The following is a 25,681-nucleotide window of genomic DNA, read 5'->3' as shown; positions in this document are numbered from 1 at the left end:
AAAAAAAATCTTCCATCTCTTGTTTACTTACTCAAAAGCCTACAGCAACCAGGATTGTACCAGACTGAAGTCAAGAACTAGGAGTTTCATCCTGGAATCCCACATGGTAATCAGGAACCCAAATGCTTGGGCCATCAGCTACTGCCTCCCAGGATCCTCATTAGGAGGAAGCTGAATATGACGTGAAGAACCAGGCCCTCCAAAATGGGATGCAGACATCCCAAATGGAACTTAACTGCTACACCAAATGCCTGCCCCTTTAAAACAAATAAACAAACAAACAAAAAACAAAACAGAGAAAAAAACCTTTGTAAAATTTCACTTTAAGCCAAAACCAAGAGTTGGCGCTCTCAAAGTTTCCACAATGTCCCACACTTGATTGAGACCCCCAAAGAGGCTGACCTTTCCATTCCTGGGGGAACTTGGGAGTAGAAAGAAGGGACAGCAGCTCTCCACCAGGGGATGGTTGAGTGTGAGCTTTCTCCCCCCACCCCCACAACAAATGATCTGCTGTCCCTGGGGCTTATCTTAAATTTAATATGTGAGTCTAGGAGTGTTCTATTCATTGAAAGTCCAGGACAGAGGTAAGCTCCCCAAAGTGTTAGAAGCCAGGAGAGTTTGTTTGGTTAGATTCTCAACTGAATCAGTTCTGGAAGCTACTGTTTTTAGAATTGAGGGATGCTGTGGGAAAGTGGTCCCCATCTGCTTGAGTAAGGTGCATGTATTTCTTGAATCTGGTTGGATGGGATGCAGTGGTGGAAAGAGAGTGTCTGCGACTCTCTTTTCAAAGGTACCACCTGCGTGAAAGCCAAATCAGACTCCCAGCTCAGAATGTGGGAGTGGAATCTTTTGTTTGTTTGTTTTAAGGTATTTATTTATTTTACTTCAAAGTTTGAATTCCTAAGAGAGAAAAGAGAGAGCAAGATGGAGAGAGCTTCCTTACTATGACTTACTACCAAAATGGCCACCATGGTCAGAGCAGTTTGAAGCTGGGAGCTTTGAGCTTCATGGGACCTGCCCCTTGGGTACAGCAGCCCAAGACTTTGGACCATCCTCCTCTGCTTTCCCAGGCCATTAGTAAGGAACTAGGTCAGAAGTAGGGCAGCCAAACCACTACCAATAAGGAATAGCTGCATTAGAGGGTGCAGGATTGGCCTGCTATGTCATCACATCATCACATCAGCCCCTAGGGAATAATCTTTTTCTTTTTTTTTCTTTGTAATTTATTTTTATTGGGAAAGTAGATTTATAGAGAGAAGAAGAGTCGGAAACATTTCTATCCTCTGGTTCACTCCCCAAGCAGCTGCAATGACCTGAGCTGAGCCACTTCGAAGCCAGGAGTTTCTTCCAGGTCTCCCACATGGGTGCAGGATCCCAAGGCTTGGAGCAATCAGACACAAACCAGCACTCATATGGGATCCTGGCACATGCAGGGCAAGGACTTTAGCCACTATGCTACCTCGCCAGGCCCATGGGGAATCATCTTAATGAGCTTTTCTTGTCTATCTCCCCATCTTTCCTTTTTCCTTCTTCTTTTTTTTAAGATTTATTTTATTTATTGGAAAGTCAGATATACAGAGAAGAAGATCTTCCACCTGTTGATTCACTCCCCAAGCAGCCGCAAGAGCCAGAGCTCGCTGATCTGAAGCAAGGATCCTGGAACCTCTTTCCGGTCTCTAACACGGGTGCAGAGTCCCAAGGCTTTGGGCCGTCCTTGACTGCTTTCAGAGACCATAAGCAGGGAGCTGGATGGGAAGTGGGGCTGCCGGGATTAGAACTGGCACCCATATGGGATCCTGACACAGGCAAGGTGAGGACCTTAGCAGCTAGGCTACCGTGCTGGGCCTTCTTTTCTTTCCTTTTTTTTTTTTTTTTTGTTGTTGTTGTTGTTGTTTTTTGTTTTTTGTTCTTTTTCTCCTCCTCTGCCTTGCCTTGTGTTTTTTGGAAATTATACAAAATTAATTTAGTATGCTGGAAGCAGTAGTCTTGTTATACAGCAAATTAAAAAAAAATTTAATAAAATTTTACTAATTACTTGTGGCTATCCCCTATCCCCAAACAATACCAAGTTACTAATGAAGTGTCAGGAATTTTGAATTGCTGAAAGTAAAACCATCATTTCTCCTTTTTTTCTTCTTTTTTTAAGATTTATTTGTTTTTATTACAAAGTCAGATATACAGAGAGGAGAAGAGACAGAGAGGAAGATCCTCTGTCTGATGATTCACTCCCCAAGCGAGCGCAATGGCCGGCATTGTGTCAATCTGGAGCCAGGAGCCAGGAGCCCAGATCCTCCTCCAGGTCTCCCACACGGGTGCAGGGTCCCAAAGCATTGGGCTGTCCTCAACTGCCCTCCCAGGCCACAAGCAGGGAGCTGGATGGGAAGTGGAGCTGCCAGGATTAGAATTGGCACCCACATGGGATCCTGGCACGTTCAAGGCAAGGACCTCAGCTGCTAGGCCATGCCGCTGGGCCCTGCTTTAAAAAAAAAATTATTTATTTTTATTAGAAAGTCGGATATATAGAGAGGAGGAGAGACAAAGAGAAAGATCTTCTGTCCGATGATTCACTCCCTAATTGACCACAATAGCTGGTGCTGCATCGATCTGAAACCAGGAGCCAGAAAGTTCCTCCAGGTCTCCCACACCAGTGCAGGGTTCCAAGACTTTGGGCCATCCTCGACTGCTTTCCCAGGCCACAAGCAGGAAGCTGGATGGGAAGTGGAGCTGCCGGGATTAGATTTGGCACCCATATGGGATCCCTGGGTGTTCAAGGTGAGGACTTTAGCGGCTAGGCCACCACACAGGGCCCCTTTTTTTGTTTTTTAAAGTAACCATTTACTGAATCCTGCTGTAGTGGCTGTCACTCAAAGCTTGGTAGCACTCATTCTCAGGTCAGGTTTGAGAGTGCTGGGAGATTTTTGGAAGCTCTGGATGAACTTTCTATAAATTTGCCTTTTAAGTAATAATAAATAAATCTGAGAGAAAAAAAAAAAAAAAGGAAAAGGCACCTGTATCTTCCTTTGGAGTCCTTGGGTCTGATTTCTGGCCCAAGCTCCTCACACTAACTTCCTGCTAATGCATACCCTGGGAACACCAATGATGGCTCATGTAGTTTTGGGTTCTTGCCACCCATGTGGGAGATCTGGATTGGGTTGTTGGCTCCTGGTTTGATTTGGCTCTCGGCCTAAGCCTGGCTGTTGTGGGGAAGTGGGGAATGAACTAGCAGATGGGAACTCTCTCTGCCTCTCAGATAAAAAGTATAAAAAAAATTAAAATGAAGTGTAAGCTTCATACTCTTTAAAAGTATATTCAGTGTATATAACCATTACCATAATCTAATTGCAGAATATTTCTGTTATCCTAAAAAAGAAACTCCATTCCCATTGGTAGACACTCTGCATTCACCCTAGGCAACCATTAATCTACTTTCTCTCTTTATAGATTTGTCTATTTCGACCTTGTGATATCATATGCATGTGATTGATATAAGATATTATGGTATTTATTCCATTACTGCAACCATGAAATGTGTAGTCTTTTGTGACTGGCTTCTTTCATTGACTGAAAATAGAGTATATGATGCTTTCTGTATTCTAAGCACTGTTTCTAAACGTCTAATTCTAGTAACTCTGCAACATAGTTATCTTTTACTTTTATATTCACATTTTGTTCATGAGAAATCCCAGGCGCAGCGAGGTTAAATGAAACCATTATAGTGTTCTAATTCCAGGACATCTCAGTCACCCTAAACAGCCATGAAAAAAATGGGCTTTGAAATCAGATAGACCTCAGGTCAAAGCTCTGTAACCTGCTTGCTGTGTGATGTGGGGCATCATTTAAGCTCCCTCTGTGTTTTCTGTATATTGCTTAAGTAATGTGTAATACAGTGGCTGAATTATAGGATTGTTTGAAGTTGAATGCTGTAACATTGGAAAACCACTTTGCCCAGGTCCTCAGTCTTGTACATTATAGTGTTTATTAATAGGTAGCCAGATCATGACCTGGATTTTTTGGCATGGATGAGCCTGCCTTCTTAAGTATTGATGTGAGATGCCAGCTTAAAATTTAAAAACATTATATATACAGATACATATTTTATATATGCATATATATACAGATATATATTTTTATATGCATATATTTTTCTATGAAATTTATGTAATTAATGTGTATAATTCAGTGGTTTTTTAGTATGATTGTGAAACCATTACAATGTTCTAATTCCAGGACGTCTCAATCACCCTAAAAAGAAAATCCTGTACTTATGAACAATTACTTCTCCCTCCCTTCTCTGCCACCTGTGCTATGTGCTGATTCGCTTTCTGTCTCTGTGAATTTTTCCTGTGGATGCTTACATAAATTGAATCGTACAACATGTGCTCTTTGCTATCTTTCACTGAGCATTATGTGTTCAGGGCCATCCTTGTATAGCAGGTATAAATGTACCATTTCTCTTACTGTCCAACATTTCCTGTACAAATACATCATATTTTGTTTTTTCATTTCTCAGTTGATGGACACTTGGGTTGTTCCCATTTTTTAGCTACTATCATGAGTAACGCTGCTGTGGGCAAGTTTTTGTGTGATGATGTTTTTAGTTCTTTGAATACATAGCTGGGAGTGAAGTTTCTGAGTTGTGTGATAACCATTGCACTTTGTTTTGTATTCCCAACAGCATGCCGGCATTCTAAGTTCATCATCATCAGTGCTTGTTATTGTCTGTCTTCTCTAGCTGTCCTAGAAGGTGTATAGTGGCTTCTTGCTGTGGTGGTGTTTCATGTGTGAGATGCATGGAGAGAGAACTCCCATCTGCAGGTTCACACCCCAAATTCAGCAATGATTAGGGGCAAAGCTGGGAACTCAATCAAGGTTCCCCGCTAAGGGTAACAGGAATCCAATTAATTGAAGCATCCCTGCTGCCTCCTGGGGTGTTCATTAGCAGGAAGCTGGAATTGGGGCAGAGCTCAGACTTGAACTAGGCTGCTTGATGTGGGATGTAGACTTTCCAAGTTGCCATCCTTACTGCTTCCCCAAGTGCCTGCTCTGCACTGTAGTTTTGATTTGCATCTTAGTAGCTAGTCATGTTGGGCATGGGATGCCACTTTTAGGCACTTCTGTGTTCCAGCTGTATGAACTCCCCCATCCTCTGAAAGTCTCCTCCAGGTTTGTATTCTTCTGCCTGGGTATTTGTGGTCATTTTGTATACTGGAGGCTGATTGATGCCCTGTGACTTCTGGGCAGGTTCCAATGGTCAGGCAGGTGTGTCTGAGATTCAGGTGCACACTATTCTGTTGGAAGCTTTGATGTTGCTATCAAGGCCGGCACAGCCGTTGTGTCAGCCTGCCAAACTCCTGGGACAAAGCCAGCCTCCCCTTTGGACACCTCAGTGAGCAGGCGTAGGGGCTCTTAAACTGGAAATTATCTTTAGAGTTCATCTCATCCATCCTTCTGTAACAAGACAGTTGGACTCCCTCACCCCCACCCTGCCAGACTGGGGAGAGTATCTATTCCTCTAAAAAGCACTGTAGGGAGAAATTCTGTTGGCCCACTGACCGCCAGCCAGTATTTAAGCAGCCTCCTGTGTCAGAAAATTTTTTCCTCTGACCTAGATCCACCTTCTGCAGCACATGCCAGCTCCCTCTTGCGCCTTCCATTCTTGAAACTAGAGAGACAGCTGCTCCCGCCATGGGGCTTCGTTCTTCGTCCAGACAAAACCACTCTGGCTGGAGAAACCCTTGCGTGAGCTAGTTCAGTCTAAGCCAGACCCCTCCAGGAGACTTTAAAGATGGAATGACCTTGTCAATTGCCTGTTGCCTGGGTAGCGTGCTTTGAAGTAGAATTTTTCTGACAGGCTCCAGGTTGTGTGTTTATCCTGAGGCTAGGCCATTCCAAACTCATGTTCAGGGTTTGGAAGCTGTGTCCAGCCAGCCTGGTGGGTGGTAATCAAATGCAGGTGGAGACCATCTGGCTAGGCCTGTCCCTCCCCTTCACCTGGAGAGAGTTGGCTTGCCTACCACAGAGCTGACCCAGAAGCCTGGCACATAGAAGCAGATGGTATATACATGCAGGTGCGTGCATGTACACCCACAGTGTGTGTCCCCACAGTTCTTAGTGAGCTGAGCTGTCTAGATGCATATGACTCAATGATTTATCTGCCTCTGGGGGTTCTCCCCATTGTACAGCACATGAGGAAGGGGTTCCTTTTAGTCCATTCCTCAAGTTTTTGTGGTTAGAAATTGTGTATTTTTCTTGGCCTAGGATGAAAGTCCTGTAATAATGGCCTAATACATTTTACAAAGCTGTCTCTAATTGGCAGCTGCTTGAAATCTTCCTTCTGCCCTGGTTACCCATATCCTTTTGCAGAGTTTTTAATTTTTACCCCCGCGTTTCCGCCCCAAATCTGCAGCCCCAGGAGGCAGCTCTTCCTTCCTCGGGTTGCATAGCTGGTCCCTTTACCTCCCTGGACTGGCCCAACCCTGAACAGGGAAATTCTAGAAGAAAATGGATTATGCTGTGTCCCTCCAAGCTTGCCCTTCCATGTGTACCCTCACAAGGTACTGTGTTCCACATGACTAGATTCCTGGAGAAGCTGCAAACATGGACATGTCCTGTAAATGTGCCTGGGTCTGATGAGGATAATTTCTAAGGATGCCTTTTCTGCTTCGTTGTAGAACTTAGCTTCTCAGAAGTAATTTCCCCCCTGTGAAAGATAGAGGGATTGGGTTCAACCAGGCATACAAAGTCTAGACTAAGACTGACGTCAGCCCCTGAAACTTTGAAATCCCTATCCAGTGCCTTGGCCTCTGAGGGTGATGATGATGAAGGGAAGATGCCCTCGTGGAATTCCAGGATCAGGTATTACTACTTCATTAGCCCTTGAGAATTCTTCCCCCTGAACGCCAGTCCTAGCAAGGAGGTGCTGCTGGCTGTCAGTTTAGCTTATGGTTTGTGTTTGTATGCTGACAAGTTTACATGTGTATAATTTTTGTGGCTCATGTTTGTATAAGATATAATTGCTGAAAATTATGTCATGAGCATGTTTTAACTCTTAACTCTTCCCATGCTCTCAGGATCTCTTCCCTAGACACTTCCCTCATCACCCAGGCCCTGCCTCCCCTGGCAGAAGTCCATGTCAGAGACTTCCTGAGATGCAGGGTCCTTGAGTGTTTTCAAGCAGATGGGGAAGCAGGCATTCTGCCCTGGTCTCATTGTCACTCTGTTAAGTTGTGGCCACCATTCTGGGGCAAGCACACCACACTTCCTTCCAGGCTACAGTGATTGAGTGCACCTGGAGTGTCTGGTTCTGGAACCAGTACATGCATGATGAGTGCTTGGGAGGTGCTGTGTTTGAGGACAGATATGGGTGCAAGTACATACCAGTGTTTGGCACTGAACTTGGAAACTGTCTGTAAATGCTGAGTTTAGAGGCCAACCAGTCCAGCCCCAAAATCGTACTTTAGTGTGGCAGGGTCCTCACAGAACACACAGTCTTGTTGGTAACTCATAGGATGTGGAGGTGCAAACCCAGTAGGCACTTCAAACAGCTTCAAGGAATAAGGGGCAAAATTCAGGAAGATTTTTGGTAGTGGTACCTCATTTTTCAAAAAGGAATGTTCTAGAATCACAAAATCTGGAACTCATCATTCAAAGCACTAATAGAATTGGATTGGTCAGGCCAAACTCTTAGGCCCTCAGCTGACAAGAGAGCAAGGAGCAAGTCTTGGTTCTTTACAGGCTTTCAAGATCCTTCCCTTCCAAAAGGTTCAGACATGGAGAAATTTCTCTGAATAGGTTTTGATGTCGAGATGACCAAAAAACAAACCAAACCAAAAACCTAGGGAACATTGGTTAGGCTTTCAGTTGAATTTAAAACATTTTCTTTTGATACCTTTCAGGTTTACAGGAACAGATGGACCTAGCGGTTTTGGCTTTGAGTTAACATTTCGTCTGAAGAGAGAAACAGGGGAGTCTGCCCCACCAACGTGGCCAGCAGAGCTAATGCAGGGGCTGGCCCGATACGTGTTCCAGTCAGGTAAGCTCAGAAGCTGCCTTGTGTGCTGGTCCTTTTGCCATGAGCCCGTTTGGCTTTGGGACCTTGCAGTTATAGTTTGTTGTCTGAGGAATGACCTTTCCTAGGAGTACCATACCCTGCTTCTCCCTTGAGTGTGGTCCTCCACCTGGTGGAGCCCGAGTGAAAGCTGCCTGGGCCATAGTGGAAAGGGATCAGTCACTGTGCCCTGAAGCTGCAGGTGTTCCTGTTAGCAGGAGCCTTCCTTCCAGCTCCTGTGCCATGACTATCTCAGTTTCTGGGGCTGCAGTGTCCATGCTGCGCTTGCCCTGAGCTTGCCCAGAGCTTGGGTTCACAGTGGAAGAGAGAAGGTATTTCCAGGAGCTTGCTCCCTCACAGTGTTAAGGGGAAGCTAGAGGCAGGCGGGGCCTCAATGGTCAGGAACAGTGTTTTACTCAGATGAATTAGTCCCTTCCAAGGGGCTTGTCCTGTGCTTAGGTGCTCCTCTGGAGTAGAGCCTGGTGGGGAGTTCTGTTCTGGGGCCGTTGGCCTTGCTGCCTTGGTTCATGCTGCTTCTTGTCTTGGATGGGATAAAAGATCTCAATGACAATGTGTCTCATGAAGACTTTCTGATCATCCCCGTATTTCTATGTGGCTGATACCTTACAGGTAATTTCCACGTGGGCTCAGGCTTTGCAGCACCTTTCATGCAAAAGCTGACACTGTTCTTTCACTCAGTAGGTCACTACTTGTTCCTTGATCTCACTGGTGAAATGCAGAGCAGTATCTCGGCCAGTGTCTCTTTGAAGTGGGGTCCCTGGGCCACTTGCTCTTGGCCACTTTCTTGCAAGCACATATTCCTGGAGGCACTTCACTCAGAATCCTGAGGTAGGGGAATGATGTTCCCACATACTTCCAGATACAGATGAAATTTGGAGAAACAAGATCTGTAGCTTCTCTAGGCATCATGCCTTGAGTAGGATGTAAATTCAGAGTGCAATAGTCCTGTCTAGGTTGGACCTCTCTACCCTTGTTCCAGATCTCTGAGAATCAGTTGTTAACAGAGTAGCTGTCAGACCTAAGGAAGAATCATAATTGCCCTCTGCCACCCTGGATCCCCTAGGAGAGTCCCTTTCTGGAGGCTGCAGTAGGTCATGAGTGCACTGCTCGTGAGCTCCTCTGGGGAAGCTTTTCCCCATGCTGATCCCAAACCTCTGTCTGGGCTCCATCTCTTATGCAAACTAATGAATTGCTATGGCCCAGGTCAACCATGCCCACCATATATTGAGCGCTAATGCACCAGTGAGAACTGCAGCCCAGCTGGGGGAACCCCCAGTGATCCCCACCATGCCCATTTCCAGACCTGGTTCCTGTGCATGCCAGTATGTGCAGCAGACTGGTTTGATAAGTACCACATCCCATTCAACTTCTGTACATGCCAATGGTATTACAGCTTAGCTCAACCCAACCGACCCTACTATCCAGCCCACAAATGCTAGTGCATGTTACCACCTGTCCAGCCCAGTCCATCACCCTTCTCATGCTTCTCATGCTCACTGGTGGGAGCTGCAGCCTGTCAGAGAGGTGCCCAGTTTCCCTACTAGGTCTACTCCCAGCTCCAGATCTTGCGCTTTCCAGGTGGTTCTGAAGTCTAGCTTGACAGGACTTGTCCCCATTCCCAATACTTGCCAGCTGATGCTGTGGCAAAGCCCAACCAGCCTATACTTACTCTGGCTTATGCATGTACCAATGGATATGGTTGCTTAGCCCAGCCTGGCTCTCTCTCTAACCCAGTTCACATTCAGGCCAATGGGTGTTGTAGCCTTGCCTAGCCTGATTTGCCCCCAGTCCAGTTCTCACACTAACCAACAGGAGCAGTGGCTCAGCAGGCGAGTCCTCGCTGCCTCCCTACTGGGCTCGCTCCCACCCCTACGTCTTACATGTGCTGGTGGGTGCTGCAGCCCAGTCTGGCATGACCTGCTTCACCTTGACATTTGCCAGCTGGTGCTGTAGCCTGGCCTGCCCTGGTGTGCCCCTAGTTCCAACTCATGCTGGTGAATGCTGCAGCCTAGTCCAGGCTGGACTGCCCCCAGTCCTGGCTCTAATATGAACTGGTTGGTGTTGTGGCCCAACCCTGCCTGTCCTGCACCTGTCCTGGTTCTCAAATCTGCCAGTGGGTATTATGAATTGGCCACGTCAATATATCTGCCACATATATGCCGGTGGATACTGTAACCTGGCCTGGTCTGGATTGCTCCTAGACTTGATTCTTGTGCTCACCTGCAGGGACTGTGTCCTGACAGAGGAGTTCCCCAGGCTCCTCTGTCATGTCACCTCCCAGTGGCAGAGCTCACTCGGACTGGTGAATGCTTGGACCCAACTGGTCCACCTCCTGTCTTGGCAATTACAACGGCCTTGTCTGACCAGCCCACACCCATTCCAGTTCTTACTGTTGGGTACTACAGCCTAGCCATGCCTGATCCAACACCAGACATGGTTAAGCAGGTGCTAAGATCTAGACCAGCCTGTCTTATACCCACCCTGGCTCTCATGAGCACTAATGAGTACTAAAGTGTAGCACAGTCTGGTGTACCTGAAACCCAGTCCACACCCATGCTGAGATATACTACAGTCATGTCCACCCAGATCACTGCTCCCAATCTGGCTCTCATGCTTACCAGTGGGAAACTCAACCAGCTGTGGTGTCCCCTTAGCTCCCCAACCAGGCCTGCTCCCATTCCTTGACTTGTGGATGGGTACTATGTCCTAGCTTAACCAGGTATGGTCCCCAACCCCAGCTTTTAAGTGTGCCCGTGGTCAGTGAGCAGTGCTACTTATTCCTGCTTAGGTATCCCATGTGAAGGGATGCATTGGCTTGACCCAAACATACCCTCCATTTTCCCTCCTCTCTAAACCACCTGCCTCAGCTCCCTGGCCTACCTCCAAGTGCAGCAGGTCAGTTCGTGGAAGTCCTCAGAAGTCGCTTCTCTGCCCTCTTCAGCCTCCACTTCAATGCATTCCCACACTCCCTTTTGCAGATAATCTATTTTTTTTGGGGGGGGGTTAATTTTTAATTTTACTTTTAATATTGTTTACTTAGTTGAGAAGGATGCATGCCCATGTGTGGGAGGGGCAGGTATGGAGGAAGGCGGATAGAACAAATATTTCTGTTTCTGGGTTTTTTTTTTCTCCTGTGTCCACAGGAAAGGAAGGGGAGGGGACCGCTCCTTGCTGTCAAACCTACCTCAGCACCCCGGAATGAGGGAAAGTTATTTGATGATGCCTTAGAGACCTCAGTATTTCCTGGGCAACCTGTAGCCCCCCAGATTCGCAGTGGCATGCTACATTCCTAGGGTCCTGGGTGGCATATCCCAGCCTGGCATGCCCCCACCTTCTGCTGCACTGTACTGCGCACTTACCCACATATCTTTAAATAAATAAAATTTAAAAATATATAGCAGAATAGGCAACTGTGTTGGCACACTGGTATAGCATTTAACCAGGCCCAGATTGCATGCCAGGTATTGGCTGCTTTTCTCCGAACAGTGAAACACTTGCCTAGGTACAAAGCAATCTAAGCAGTTGCCTACAGCTGGAGGATCATTTTAAGAAAAATGGAAAATACAAATACAGACTTATATTCAGTAATAGTCTTGTACTGCTGTGAAATTTCATGTGATTTTGAGATTATAGTTATAAGAGAATATCTTTGTTCACAGGAGATTAAAGCTGAAATATTTATGTGTAAAATGACATAATGTCTCCCCAATAGTAGGCAACTGTCTAGGTTGCCTTGTACCTAGACAAGTATTACAGTGCTGGGAGAAAATCAGCCAGTAAATAGTTGGTGGGCATTTTAGGACTGGTTAATGGCAAATTTGTGTTAACTATATCAGTGTGCCAACATCGTAGCCTATTCTATTTTTTAAAAAAGATTTGTTTTTATTGGAAGGTCAGATATACAGAGAGGAGTAGAAAGGGGGGAAGATTTTTCATCTGCTGATTCACTCCCTGAGTGGCCAGAGCTTAGCTGATCTCAAGCCAGGAGTCTGGAGCCTCTTCCAGGTCTCCCATGCAGGTGCAGGGTCCCAAGGATTTGGGCCATCCGTGAGTGCTTTCCCAGGTTACAAGCACAAAGCTAGATGAGAAGTGGGGCCACTAGAATTAGAAGCAGTGCCTGTATGGGATCCCATTCTTTGCAAGTCAAGGACTTTATCCACTAGGCTACTGCACCAAGTCATTTCCCTCTCTCTCTCTTTAAAGTTATGTGAAGAAGGCGGGGAATACCGGGCCAGGACATACCACCCTGGTCCCAAGGGTGGGGGAGGGCTGCAGATTGTCTGGGGAAGGAAGTCTGGGGTGGTATTGGTGTGGGAGTGGCTGAGGGCATGTCAGAGAAGGAGTGACTTCTGGGAGCTTCCACAGACCAGGCCACTGGTAAGGGAGTTCAAGAGCTGGGAGTGGTAATGGAATGAGCCAGGCTGGACCACGGTACTTACCAGATAGGAGCTCACCTGACACTCAGGGGAGCTAGAGCTGGGAGGAGGCTGGACTGCCCCTAGCTGTGGTACCCAGCAGCACATGCAAAGTCCAGGACTGAGAGCAGATTGCAAAGCAACGCCACAGAATTCCCAACACACATGACATCTGGGTCTGGGAGTGGGCCTGGTAGAAGAACTTGGGGACTTCCCTTACTAACCCACAGCTCTGCTAGGGAGCGATAGAGTCTGGTTTGGAGGTGGGTCAGGCCAGGTAAGGAGTTTGAGTCTGGGGACAGGTTGGACAGGACCAGACTGCAGCACCCACTGGCACGCACAAGAGTCAGGGCAGAGTGTGGGCCATGCCAAGCTGGGCTAAGCTGTAACACCTACCAGCAAGAGCTGAGACTGTGGGTGGGCTGTGTCAAGCTGGGCTGAAGCACCCACCAGCATGTGCAAGAGAATGGGAATGAACCTGCTAAGGGAACTCTGGGGACTCCCTTGGTAGGCTGCAGCATCCACCCGCTGGTGAATGTAAGAGCTGGGGCCTTGAGCAGAGCAGGCTGGGCAAGGCTGTAGCACCCATTGGCATGCATGTGGGTTGGGTCTGGGATCGTGCCAGACTGGGCTAGGTCCCAGCACTTTCTGGCATTTTTGAGAGCCAGAATGGGTGTGGAATGATTAGGTTAGGCCGTATCACCTGCCAAGTCAAATAAGTTGGGTCTAGTGGTGGGCCAGGTTAGGTAGGCTGTAGTACCTACCAGTGAGAACTGGAATGGGTGTGGACCTAGTTGGGCTAGGCCACAGTACCCACCAATGAGTGTCAGGATAGGGGGCATGCTATGTCAGGCTGGGGCACAGCATCCACTGACACAAGTGAGATCCAACATTGGGATCATGTCTGGTAGGGGAATTGGGAAACTCCCCTGCTAGGCCACAGCTCCCACTGGTGAATGCAAGAGCTGGGGCAGGCAGGGCCAGGTTGGGCTACAATACCTATTGGCATTTGTGTGGGCTAGGTCTGGGGGTGGGCTGGGCTGGGCTAGTCTACAGCACACATGAGCGTGACCCAGAGAGAGACAGGCTGGGGTGCAAGCCAAGCCAGGTTGGACTGCAACACTCTACTTCTCTTCCCTGTGCTGTTCTCATCCCCCACAAGAAACCAGATCAAAGATTCAGCATGGTAAGGTGGTTTCAGAAGATGATCCCTGGGTGCAGGCTGTTGCCTTCACAGCTTAACCCTACTGGCCTTGGGCAGTGTATGTATGTCCATTTGCCTGTCTGTAAAAGCAGGGATGGTAATAGTAAGTATGCATAACATTGTTGAGAGAGTAAAATGAGTTGCCACTTGGAAAATGCTAGATCAGTGCCTTAAAATTAGTACTATGTAGTGCCTGTCATGTTATTCAATGTTAACTTTTTATATGGATCAAGAAGATGAGTGCTTTGTTCTTTTCCTTGTTTATGGCAGTAGAAGTAAGGACAATGTAAGTACAAAGCCCTTCTAGGAAATGCCTTCTTTCACCCTGAACAAGATACTCATCTTTTTAAAAAAAATTTTTTTTATTTGAAAGGCAGAGTAAATGGAGGTAAGGGCAGGGGAGGAGGGGAGAAAGCAAGATAAAGAGATTTTTTTAATCTACTGGTTCATTCACTCAAAAGGCCTCAGCAGCCAGGGCTGGGCCAGGCTGAAGCAAGGAAACTTGTAGCTTCTTCCAGGGCTCCCACATGAGTACAGGGAACCAAGTGCGTGGACCATTTTCTGAGGCACATTAGCTAGGAGCTCAATCAGAAGTGAAACAGCTGGGACTTGAACCAGTGCCATATAGGATGCCAGTATTGCAGGCAGCGACTTTATCCACTGCACCACAACGTCAGCCCCCACATACTCATCTTAGCCAAAATTATATCATTTGGTGCTGTTGTCTAGCTCCCATACAGAAAATTGTTAACAGTCATACAAATAAAATTGACAGTGTTTTTTTCTTTTTTTTAATTTAATTTTATTTTTATTTATTTTGACATTCTTTACATAGTTAATTAGGGTAAGAAGGTTCAAGGGCTACAGGAAAGTGGATAATACTAGTATGTTTTCCATATTGTTACCTTCATGTTTAAAGGGGGGTACTAAGGGAGAAGGCCCACCCAATTTCCCACCCTCCCCAGGTCCCGGATGTAGGGCATGCTCTGAGGTTCTTGCTCAAGTGGTTTTGATATTGCAACAGTTATGAATTGCTGTCAATCTTGCCACTCGTGTGTGTGTGTGTGTGTGATTACAAGCAATTGGTCTCTTATGGATGATTGATTAATGGATTACATCATAAGGTCAAAAGCTGCTGACTTTATTGAGCTAAAAATGTTTTTGAAGACCATGACTGTCAAAAAGGAAACCAAATGGCAAAAAGACTGGAGGGGAGGGTGGAACTGGGCATCCACTCAGGACAGCAGGCCACTATCACTGTGGGGCTGCAGGGGACATTGAAAGGGAATGCATGGAAGTGTGAGAATTTCAAAACACGTGGAAATGGTGAAGGCAGGGGACTCCACAAAAGCACTGCAGATGAATATGGTGGCAACACCCCACTCTGTTTGGGGACACTGTGTCACTAGAAGGCATCACACCACTCCTGCAGGCAGCCAGAGTAGTTAAAGCAGGTGCAGACTGCTTGGCTTTGGCGCCGCATATGTCCTTCAGCCACTTCCAGAAGAGATCTTCGGGTTTCTTCTGAGCACCAGCAACTGGCCGAGGATGACATAGGCCTTGGTCCAGCTTCTTTCCCCAGGACCTCGCTGATTCCTGCTACAGAGTCTCGGTGCTTCTGCCACATGGTCATCTCAGTTGGCATCACTGGGCAGATCAGGCTCCTGCAGCAGCTCTGCCCACAGAATTCTTTATTTTTATTTGAAAGTCAGACGTTACAGAGGGAGGGGGAGGCAGAAATCTTCTATCTGCCAGTTCACTCCCCCAAATAGCTGCAGTCCAGGGGTGGACCAGACTAAAGCCTGGAGCCTGAACTCCAACTAAGTCTCCCACATGGCAATAGAGAGAATTCAGATCATCTGCTGCTGCTTTTGCATATACATCAGCAGGGAGCTGGACTGGAAGTGAAGCAGCAGCCATAAGGTGATGCCAGAGTCACAGGTGGCAGCTTAACCTATTGCACTGCAACACTGACTTTATTTTGTACTTCATACTATACAGCCAGAACACAAATTCACTTCACATGTGGTTTCCTCATTGATGTAGTTGATTGTTGTAGTTGCTCATAAAGTTTGATACCAGTGAAACTTGATTCTGAGTGCAGCTGAGTCCGTGCAGTTCTATGAGACCATGTGGCAAATCCTTTAGAAAGAAGAACCTTTTTAAAGATTTATTTTAATTTGAAAGGCACAGTTATACAGAGAGAATGAGAGGTAGAACAAGATCTTCCATCCGCTGGTCCACTCCCCAAATGGATACACAATGGCTGGAGCTGGGCCAGTCTGAAGCCAGGAGCTTCTTCCCAGTCTCCCACACGGGCGAAGGGGCCCAAGGACTTGACCCATTCTCTGCTGCCCCTCCAGGCTATAACCAGGGACGTGAACTGGCATCTGTAGGGGTTGCTACTTGGCTATTGCCATAGCATCGGGCCCCCAAAAGAATCTGCATTGAAGTGTGAATAATTGATTCTTTTTGCACTTGTGTTATAAGGTTGAGCTAAGGCCCGTTAGGTGTTTTCAGAACAACTGATGCCCTAGAGAACCCCCCTATGACCTGAAGGCATCACTTACTCTTAGCGTAGTTGTACTCTACAAGGTTTATGTATACACGTATTGCACAGAACATGTGTATTTTGTGTTGGATGTGAACACAGATACACCTCCACACTTGGATACTGTCATCATCCCCTCAGTCTGGCTGCACTTGTTCTGTCCACCTTAAGCCTGGAGCTTTAATGGTGGAAGGTTCCGCCCACCTGTTTGCATGTGAAGACGTGCTGAACAAGGTAGTCAAGTAAGTAGGATGTTTAGACCTGCTTTTCTGGATCTAAATAGCGCCCACAGTTTTACCCTCCTGGCTTGTGAGCACCGCTGGCAGTGGTAAGCAGGGGAAAGAGAAACAGGGAGGCTTGGGGCGGAGGAAGGGGAGCAGCTCTAGGGCTGCTCTGAAGAACATCGTGGGTGCTGCTGCTTAGCCCTAAACTGCTAGCAGACAGCTGCCCCTGGGTGCAATAGCTGCAGGAAGCTGAGCTGGAGAGAAAAGGAAGCAGAAATGAGACAGACCTGGGAAGGAACATTTTCATCCACAAAGTTGAAAGCTTCCACAGGTAGAGTGGGATAGCTTAGAGGTCATTTTCATTAGGAGAAAATGACAAATCCTACTCACACTACAAATATTTGATAGGTCCAGTTAACTGGGACATCCAGGGTTCCAGGTATGGCCTGATCTGTGTGTTCAAGCAGTATCTTCAGGGCTGTTGATCCTTGTGTATGGTCTTTACTTTCAAACCAACTGAACCCATGTATCAGGAAAGGTGAACACCTCTGCTCCAGAGTTCGAGAGACTGTAGTTCTGGCAGGCAGAAATAGTTTCACTCGGAACATTCGTACAGGAGCTCTAAACGAAAGCCTCAAGTTAGTTCTGCTGCCTGGAGCATGCGACCACCTTGGTTGGCAACAGAGGTCCAAATGGAATACCAGGATTTACGTTTAAAGTCCTCTCCTGCCTGGGTTGTGGCATAGCAAGTAAAACTGCCACCTGTAATGCCAACATCCCATATCAGGACCAGTTTATATCCTGGCTACTCCATTTCCAATCCAGCTCCATGTTAATGACTTTGGAAAAACAGCCAGGAGATGGTGTAAGTAAGTGCTTGGACCCCTGTTACCATGTGGAAAACTAAATAAAACTACCGGCTTATGGCTTCTGCCTGGCCCAGCCCTGGCCATTGCAGCCATTTGGCTAGTTGCCTAGTATAGGGGAGATCTTTGTCTCTTCTGTAATTCTGCCTTTTAAATAAATAAATCTCTTTTTTTAATTAAAAAAAATGTGTGTAATATATATTTATATTTATATATTACATATATTAAAATATATATAAATGTATTTAAATATGTACTATATGTTAAATATGTGTTTTAACCAAAAAGAAATATATTTGAAAGGCAGAGTTCCACAGAGAGATTTTCCATTGCTGGTTCACTCCCCAAATGGCCGCAACAGCTGGAGCTGAGCCGATCTGAAGCCAAGAACTAGGAGCTTCTACATGGGTGCGGGGGTCCAAAGGTTTGGGCCATCCTCTGCTGTTTTCTCAGCCATAAGTAGGGAGTTGGATGTGAAATGGAGCAGCCAGAACTTGAACCACCATCCATATGGGATACCAGTGCCACAAGTGAAAAATTAGCATCTTATGCCATGGCATGGCCCCACAAATATTTTTTAAAGGACTTTTTTTTTTATTGGAAAGGCAGATTTACAGAGTGACAGAGAGACAGAAAGATCTCCATCCACTGGTTCTCATCCCAAATGACCACAACAGCTGGACCTAAGCCAATCTGAAGCTAGGAGCCAGGAGCCTCTTCCAGATCTCCTATATGGGTTAGGGTCCAAGGCTTTGGGCCATCCCCCACTACTTTCTTAGGCTATGAGCAGGATGGGAAGTAGAGAAGCCAGGATTCTAACTGGTGCCCTTACGGGATGTCAGTGCTTGCAGGCAAAGGATAAACTAATTCAGCTATTGAGCCAGCCCCGACAAATCTTTTTTAAAAATAAGTTAAGGGCCCAGCACGTTAGCCTAGTCGCTAAGTCCTCACCTTACATGTGCCGGGATCCCATATGAGCACCGGTTCATATCCCAGCTGCTCCACTTCCCATCCAGCTTCCTGCTAGTGGCCAAGAAATGCAGTAAAGGATGGCCTAAAGCCTTGGGACCCTGCACCCATATGGGAAACCAGAAGAAACTCCTGGCTCCTGGCTTTGGATGAGTTCATCTTCAGGCATTGCAGCCACTTGGCGAGTGAACCAGCAAACGGAGGATCTTTCTCTCTGACTTTCCAATAAAAATAAATATTTTTTTAAAAAAGAAGTAAAAACAAAGCCCTTCCCTAGGATTAAGCATTTGGTTTAGTAGTTAAGTCACCTATGCCCTGTATTTGGGTAGCTAAGTTCAGCTCCTGACTCAAACGTCCGCTATAGCAGACTCTCCCAGGCAGCCATGATAGCCGAGGTCATCAGGTTCCTGCCATCCATCTGGGAGACCTGGATTGAGTTCTCACCTGCTGGTTTTGTCTTCAACCCATAGCAATTCCAGCTGTTGTGAGAATTTGGGGAATGAACCAGTAGATGAGCACTCGCTATCTCTTTCCCAGTCTCTCTAGTAAGTAAATAGAAGTTATACAGCAGTGGGTCCCAGCAACTTCAGTGCCAGGGACAAGGCAGCCCAGCTCTTGGTGCCCTACAGATGAAAGGCATCCAGTACATGCCTTCCTTACCACCAAGACACTCAAGATCAAGATCGGCTTGGCAGAAGGCTTAATGGAGGAAAAGCCCAAGAGTAGAATGATGACATCGTTGGCTAATCCTGCACATGCAAAAGATGAGATGAAGCTGACAACAAAGGACAAGTCTTCAGATTGAAAATGGCGAGAGAGAGCCTGGCATGATGGCTCAGTGGATAAATCCTTGTCTTGCACCTACCAGGATCCCATATGGATACTGGTTCATGTCCCAGCTGCTCCGTTTCCCAACCAGCTCCTTGCTTGTGGCATGCCAAAGCAGGAGAGAATGGCCCAAAGTCTTGGGATTCCGTACCTGCATGGGAGACCTGGAGAAGGCTCCTGGCTCCTGGCTTTGGATAGGCCGAGCTCCGGGTGTTGCAGCCATTTGGGGAGTGAACCAGCAGGTGGAAGATCCTTCTGTTTGTCTCCCCTTTTCTCTATAAATTTGCCTTTCCACTAAAAATAATATTTTAAAAAATAAAAAACAATGAGAATGGCAAGAGAGAATAAGAGAGACATAGAGGAAATAGGAGAAAGGTGAAAACAGGCCAAGTTAGCTTATCCAGGAAACCAAGAATGTGACGGTAGCAGCCAGCGCTGTGGGATAACAAATAAAGCAGTCACCTGCAGCACCAGCATCCCAAATGGGCTCTGGTTTCAGTCCCGGCTGCTCTATTTCCCAGCCAGCTCCCTCCTGATGACCTGGAAAAGCAGCAGAGACTTGACAGAAAAACAAATTTAAGGTTCTGATATTAATGAGGAAAATGACCAAACAAGTGGCTGTCTTTCCTTCACTGATAAGTCCTGCCTGGATCAGGAGCCTTCCAGATTGGTCAGGATACTGTTCTGCCTGAAAGGATTAGGGAGAAAAGACCATTTTCCTTGCGCCTGATACGGTAGCTAAAGACCTCACCTTGTACGCACCGGGATCCCATATGGGCACTGGTTTGAGGCCCAGCGGTCCCACTTCCCATCCAGCTCCCTGGTCGTAGCCTGGGAAAGCAGTAGAGGACAGCCCCAAGCCTTGGGACCCTGCACCCGCACGGGAAACCTGGAGGAGGCTCCGGGCTCCTGCTTTCAGATTGACTCAGCTCTGGCCATTATGGCCACTTGGAGAGTGAAGATCTTCCTCTGTTTCTTCTCCTCTCTTTTTATGTGACCTCTCAATAAAAATAAATAAGTCTTTTTTTTTTTTTAAAGATTTATTTTATTATTTTTTCATTGGAAAGGCGGATATACAGAGAGGAGAGACAGAGAGGAAGATCCTCCGTCCGATGATTCACTCCCCAAGTGAGCGCAACGGGCCGATACTATGCCGATCCGAAGCCAGGAGCCTCTTCTGGGTCTCCCACACGGGTGCAGGGTCCCAAAGCTTTGGGCCGTCCTCGACTGCTTTCCCAGGCCACAGGCAGGGAGCTGGAAGGGAAGCGGGGCTGCCGGGATTAGAACCGGCGCCCATATGGGATCCCGGGCGTGCAAGGCGAGGACCTTTAACCACTTGCGCCACCGCGCCGGGCTCAATAAGTCTTTTTTTTTTTTTTTTTTTTTAAAAAAAAAAGCATTTTACTCTTTGGGTAGGGCAGCCATCATTTCACCTGCTACAGCAGATTTGGAACTCAGTTGGCCTGTGGTGGTAACCATTTGGAAAGTTCTGCAGGCAGTGCAACAATGAGTTTGCTAGGAGACCCTCAGTTCCTTTCTAGTTTGTATACAGTTTCTTTTGCTCCCCAGTTCTCCTTTAATCTTGTGATCAGCTTATTCTTGCTTCTCAAATTGTCAGTGACGGCTCCCCCTATCCTCTGGGTTTCATTAGAAAAAAAACTGTTCCACAACTCAGCAGGGCTTGATTTCTGGGTGGTTCTTTGGAATTCTGCTGGAGAGGCCGTCTGCTCTGTTATGTCCTTGGTAGACCCTACCCGCCTATTTCAGGGCAGTTCTGTATTTTAGGGGAAACGTGGCTCTCCAAACTTGTAACTAGCGCTTTGGAAATTCAAGTGCCTTCACTTGTTGCTGCATAATGGCAACCTCATGATGTGTTCTGGCCCAGCTCCGTGTGTGACGTGGACCCAAGGAGGGAGACATAGGGTGTGCTTTATCAGGACCTCTTCCTGAGCTGCAGCCTGGAGCTGATCAGACTCTGTTGGGGACAGACCAGTACCACAGGGATTAAAGAAAAAATTTTTTTTCCTTTCTCCTGCTTACAAAAAAAATGTTTGCACATTATTCAAATGAAAACATAGAAATATATGACATAGAGAATGAAAATCCCACTGACAGATGGTGTTCCTTTTCCAGATTTTCTTTTCAGTGCATGTATCTAGATGGAATTATCATTATTTATAAAATAAATCAGGCGTTTCCTGTTTTGAATTTAATCTTTTGGACATCCTTTTTATCCTTATATTATTTTTTTAAAGAAAGATTTTTTTTTTAATTGGAATGGCAGATATACAGAGACAAAGATATACAGAAAGATCTTCTATCTTTTGGTTCATTCCCAAAGTAGCCACGATAGCCAGAGCTAAGGTGCAGGGTCCCAAGGCTTTTAGCCATCCTAGACTGCTTTCACAGGCCACAAGCAGGGAGCTGGATGGGAAGTGAGGCAGCCAGAATACAAACTGGCATCCATATGAGATTCCAGCATATGTAAGGCGAGGATTTAGATACTAGGTTATCGCACTGGACAGCCCCTGTCCTTCTATGCTCTTTTTACTATGCTCTTTTATCCTCTCTCCTAGGATTTATTTGTTTGTTTAGAAGGCAAGAGTTACACAGAGAGAGTAAGAAGGGAAGAAAAAAACCTTCCATTTGTTAGTTTAATCGCCAAAGGGCCATAATGGTCAGGACTGGACCAGGATGGAGCCAGGAGCTTCTTCCCAAATGGGTACAGAGGCCAAAGCCCTTGGGCCATGTCCTCTGCTTTCCTAGGCACATTGGCAGGTTCTTGGATTGGAAATAGAGTAGCCAAGTCTTGAACTGGAACCCCTATGGGATGCCATTGTCGCAGAGGAGGCTTTATCTGCTACATCACAATGCTGGCCCCAATTGTGCACTTCTTTACTATGTAGACATGCTGTCCTTTATTTAATCAGCCCCTGCTGTTGGGAGCTGGAAGGGATTTATTTATTTCCAGTTTATTCTACCAAAAAAAAAAGATTATTTATTTGTTTGTTTCTTTGTATTCTTGTACCTAAGTATTGCTAAAAGATGAATTCCTAGACATGGGATTCCTAGGTTAAGGAGAGTGAACATTTTGCATGCTAATAGGCATTGTTAAAGGATATTTTAGAGTAAGAGGGAGGAGTTAGACGAATGACTTTTATTATATTAATACTGTTGTGCCACCCAATAAATAATTATAACTCTTTTCAACAAACAATAGAAAGACTGTTATGAAAAAAGTCTTTTTATAGCAACACAGCACTGAGTCCTTGCCTCTCGGCCCCTTGCTTGGTTTACTTGGCCTGAAAGAGTTGGGTTAATTATTGCTGAGCGGCACACATGTGGGCTTAGGGAGATTAGGCCCCTTCTCTAGGGTTTTGGGTAGTTTATGTTTAGCACAGGAACCCATCCGTCACCCTTCCTGCCTCTCGAGTTGGAAGTGGTGCAAGACAAAGGTTGCCTCCTGGAGTAAGAGAGGCCTTTCCAGGCACTGACAGCATGGCAGTTTTTATACATGAAGTCTCAGTGAATTGTGGAGTTTTCTTGAGTTTTTCCTCTTCTTCCTTTCCTAAAGTTAAAATTCACATGTCACTTACAGGAGCTTGCTGTTGAGGTTTTTCTTTTTTAATTTGCTCTTCTACATATTTTTAAAGACATATTTATTTTTATTTGAAAGCAAATCTACAGAACAAAGGAAAGACAGAGAGAGATCTTCCATCTGCTGGTTCATTCTTACATGGCTGCAATGGCCCAAGCCAGGCTGAGCTAGTACAAAGCTAGGAGCCAAGACCCTCCTGCTGTTCTCCCACATCGGTTTAGGGGCCCAAGGACTTGAGTCATTCTCTTTTGCCCCTCCAGGCCATAAACAGGAAACTGGATCAGAAGTGCAGAACCAGGACCAGAACTGGTGCTCATAAGGGATGCCACTGCTAGTAGGTGGAGGATTAGCCTATGGCAGCTGGCCCCTAACTTGCTTTTCTGTAGTTGAAAAATAACTAACTAAAACAGTTGAGCACCACATTGTCCTAGGCATTCACGTTCTCTTCTTGACCACTGCAGTAGAGATTGATATTGCCATTTCCCCTTTTCAGAGGGACAGGCAGGGACCTGAGAGGGGATGAGTCAGCCAGAATTCCCTGTAGCTGGTCAGTAGCAGGGCAGCCTCACCAGCATAGCTGAGCATGCAGGGAGATCTGAGCAGTCATAGGCAAGCTTGAAATAGAGAGGACATGAGGGAAAGAAAGAGATGTGCTTCATTGGTTGCATGTGTTTTTTTCAAAGATATATTTGTTTGAAAGGTGGATTAAGAGAGTGAGAGAGAGATCTTCCTTTCATTGGTTCATTCCCCTAATGGTTGCAGCAACTAAGGTTGGATCAGGCTGAAATCAGGAGACAGGAACTTCTGAATTGGAAGTAGAGCAACTGGTACTCCAACTGGCACTCGGTATGGGATGCGGGCATCAGTCAGTGGCTTAACCTACCATAAGCCTTAGCCCCACTTGTATTTAGCATGTGCTACATACCAGGGGCTCTGTGAGATGCCTGGTGAACATTGTGGAGCAGAGGATCCCTGCCCTCCGACCAAACAAACAAACAACAGCAAAAAACCAACCAAAAAAAAAAAAAACCCACAGGCAAATAAACTTGTTCTTGCTGAAAGGCAAGAGGCAGGGAACTGCCACAGATTTAAAGCAGTTGCCCAGTTTAGAGGATCGGGCTAAGAAAGAAAAGAGGTGAAGGCTGACAGTGAAGCACAGACCTTTTGCTGGCACAGAGGACAGCAGGTGTGCGCTCCAAGGAGGGAAGGGGCTGGAGGGAGCTGAGGGAGAGGGAAGGCCAGGCGCAGCAGGTGGCTCTGTGGGGATGGGGAAGTGCTGGCCTGCAGGCAGGGACAGTGAAATATGTGTCTGCATTTGAGTCTCAGGGCCATGGAAAGCTACAGAGTGTCTTAAGAAGGAAGGTGAAGTGAACAGTGAGAACTTTTAGGGATTTTGTAAGTTAAAATGTGTGTGGGAACCAGTGCAGTGACTCAGCAGGCTCATCCTCCACCTACACTGCCAGCATGCCATGTGGGCGCCTGTTCTTGTCCAGGTGCTCCACTTCCCATCCAGCTCCCTGCTTGTGGCCTGAGAAAGCGATCCAGGACGGCCCAAAGCCTTGGGATCCTGCACCCACGTGGGAGACCCAAAGGAGGTTCCTGGCTCCTGGCTTCGAATCGGTGCAGACCAGCTGTTGCAACCACTTGGAAAGTGAATCATCAGATGGAAAATCTTCCTCTCTCTCTCTCTCTCCTCCTGTCTGTATATCTGACTTTCCAATAAATCTTTAAAAAATAATAATAAATCTTTAAAAAATAAAAAACCCAAACCTCAAGAACAGAGGTTGACCAATAAACCCACAGGACAGATCCTAAGCCTGTTTTTGTAAAGAAGTCCATTGAGGCTGGTCAGCTTTGTGGCACAGCAAGTAAAACCACTGCCCACAACACTGGCTTCTCATGGGGCACCAGTTCATGTCCCAGATGCTGCACTACCAAACCAGCTTCCTGCTAAGGGCCAGGGGAAATCAACAGAAAGTGGCTCAAATGCCTGAAACCCCTACCAAATAACTGGAAGATCTAGGTGAATGAAACTTTTGGTTCCTGGCTTCAACCTGGCCCTACCCTAAGCGTTGCAGCCAATTTTGGAATAAACCAACGGATAGAAATTCTCTCTTTCCTTCTGTTTCTCCTTCTCTGTAACTAAAAAGTCCATAAAAGCAAAGGGGTGGCAGCGGCTGCTCCATTTATAGTAGCAGTTCTAGGTAAGGGGTGGCAGACACTACGTGCGGCTGGGAGGGTAGCAGAAAGAAGCCCCTGAAACAACCCTAGAAGCAGGCCAAGAAGATGGATGAGGAGGATAGGCGCTCAAGGAAAAACAGAAAGGACCAGAAGAAACTGAAGGAGCTGAAAGCGAAGGCCACAGGGTTGGGCCCCTTGGCCACAGGTGGAAATAAGAAATCAGGGGAGGGCCTGGTGCAATGGCCTAGCAGCTAAAGTCCTAGCCTTGAGTGCTCTAGGATCCCCATATGGGCACCGGTTCTAATCCCAGCAGCTCCACTTCCCATCCACCTCCCTGCTTATGGTCTCTGAAAGCAGTCAGGGACGGCCCAAAGCCTTGGGACCCTGCACCCTCATGGGAGACCCAAAGGAGGTTCCTGGCTCCTGGCTTCAGATCAGTGTTAGCACCGGCTGTTGCAACCACTTGGGGAGTGAATCATCGACGGAAGATCTTCCTCTCTGTCTCTCTTCCTCTCTTCCTCTCTGTATATCTGACTTTCCAATAAAAATAAATAAATATTTTTAAAAAAGAAAAGGGATAACTTTGACTGAAATGTTAGAACTTCCCAGAGGACAAAATAAGCTCTTAGAAGCAGCCACAAGCCAGTGCCAGATCTGCCGGTGAAGGAGAAGGTGCTTACTGGGACAGTCTTGAGTATGGTACAATGACCTGCTTTTAAAAAAAATGAAGATTTATTTTATTTTTTTCTTGGAAAGGCAGATATACAGAGAGAAAGA

At 46.5% G+C, this 25,681-nt stretch overlaps 1 protein-coding gene across 5 annotated transcripts in view; it reads left to right on the top strand.

Moving 5' to 3' along the window:
• Positions 1 to 25,681, top strand: part of SUFU (SUFU negative regulator of hedgehog signaling) — a 102,228-nt gene that overhangs the window by 21,702 nt on the left and 54,845 nt on the right. For all 5 annotated transcript variants that reach the window (XM_040992203.1, XM_040992202.1, XM_040992204.1 and 2 more), the window contains exon 3: positions 7,896 to 8,032. In XM_040992203.1, the coding sequence (XP_040848137.1) occupies positions 7,896 to 8,032 (137 nt within the window). The remainder of the gene's footprint in view (positions 1 to 7,895; positions 8,033 to 25,681) is intronic.

This window comes from Ochotona curzoniae, unplaced genomic scaffold (assembly GCF_017591425.1).
Source record: "Ochotona curzoniae isolate NIBS_2020 unplaced genomic scaffold, NIBS_Ocur_1.0 contig_66, whole genome shotgun sequence".
NCBI lineage: Eukaryota > Metazoa > Chordata > Mammalia > Lagomorpha > Ochotonidae > Ochotona > Ochotona curzoniae.
This window is presented reverse-complemented; position numbering and strand designations above follow the sequence as displayed.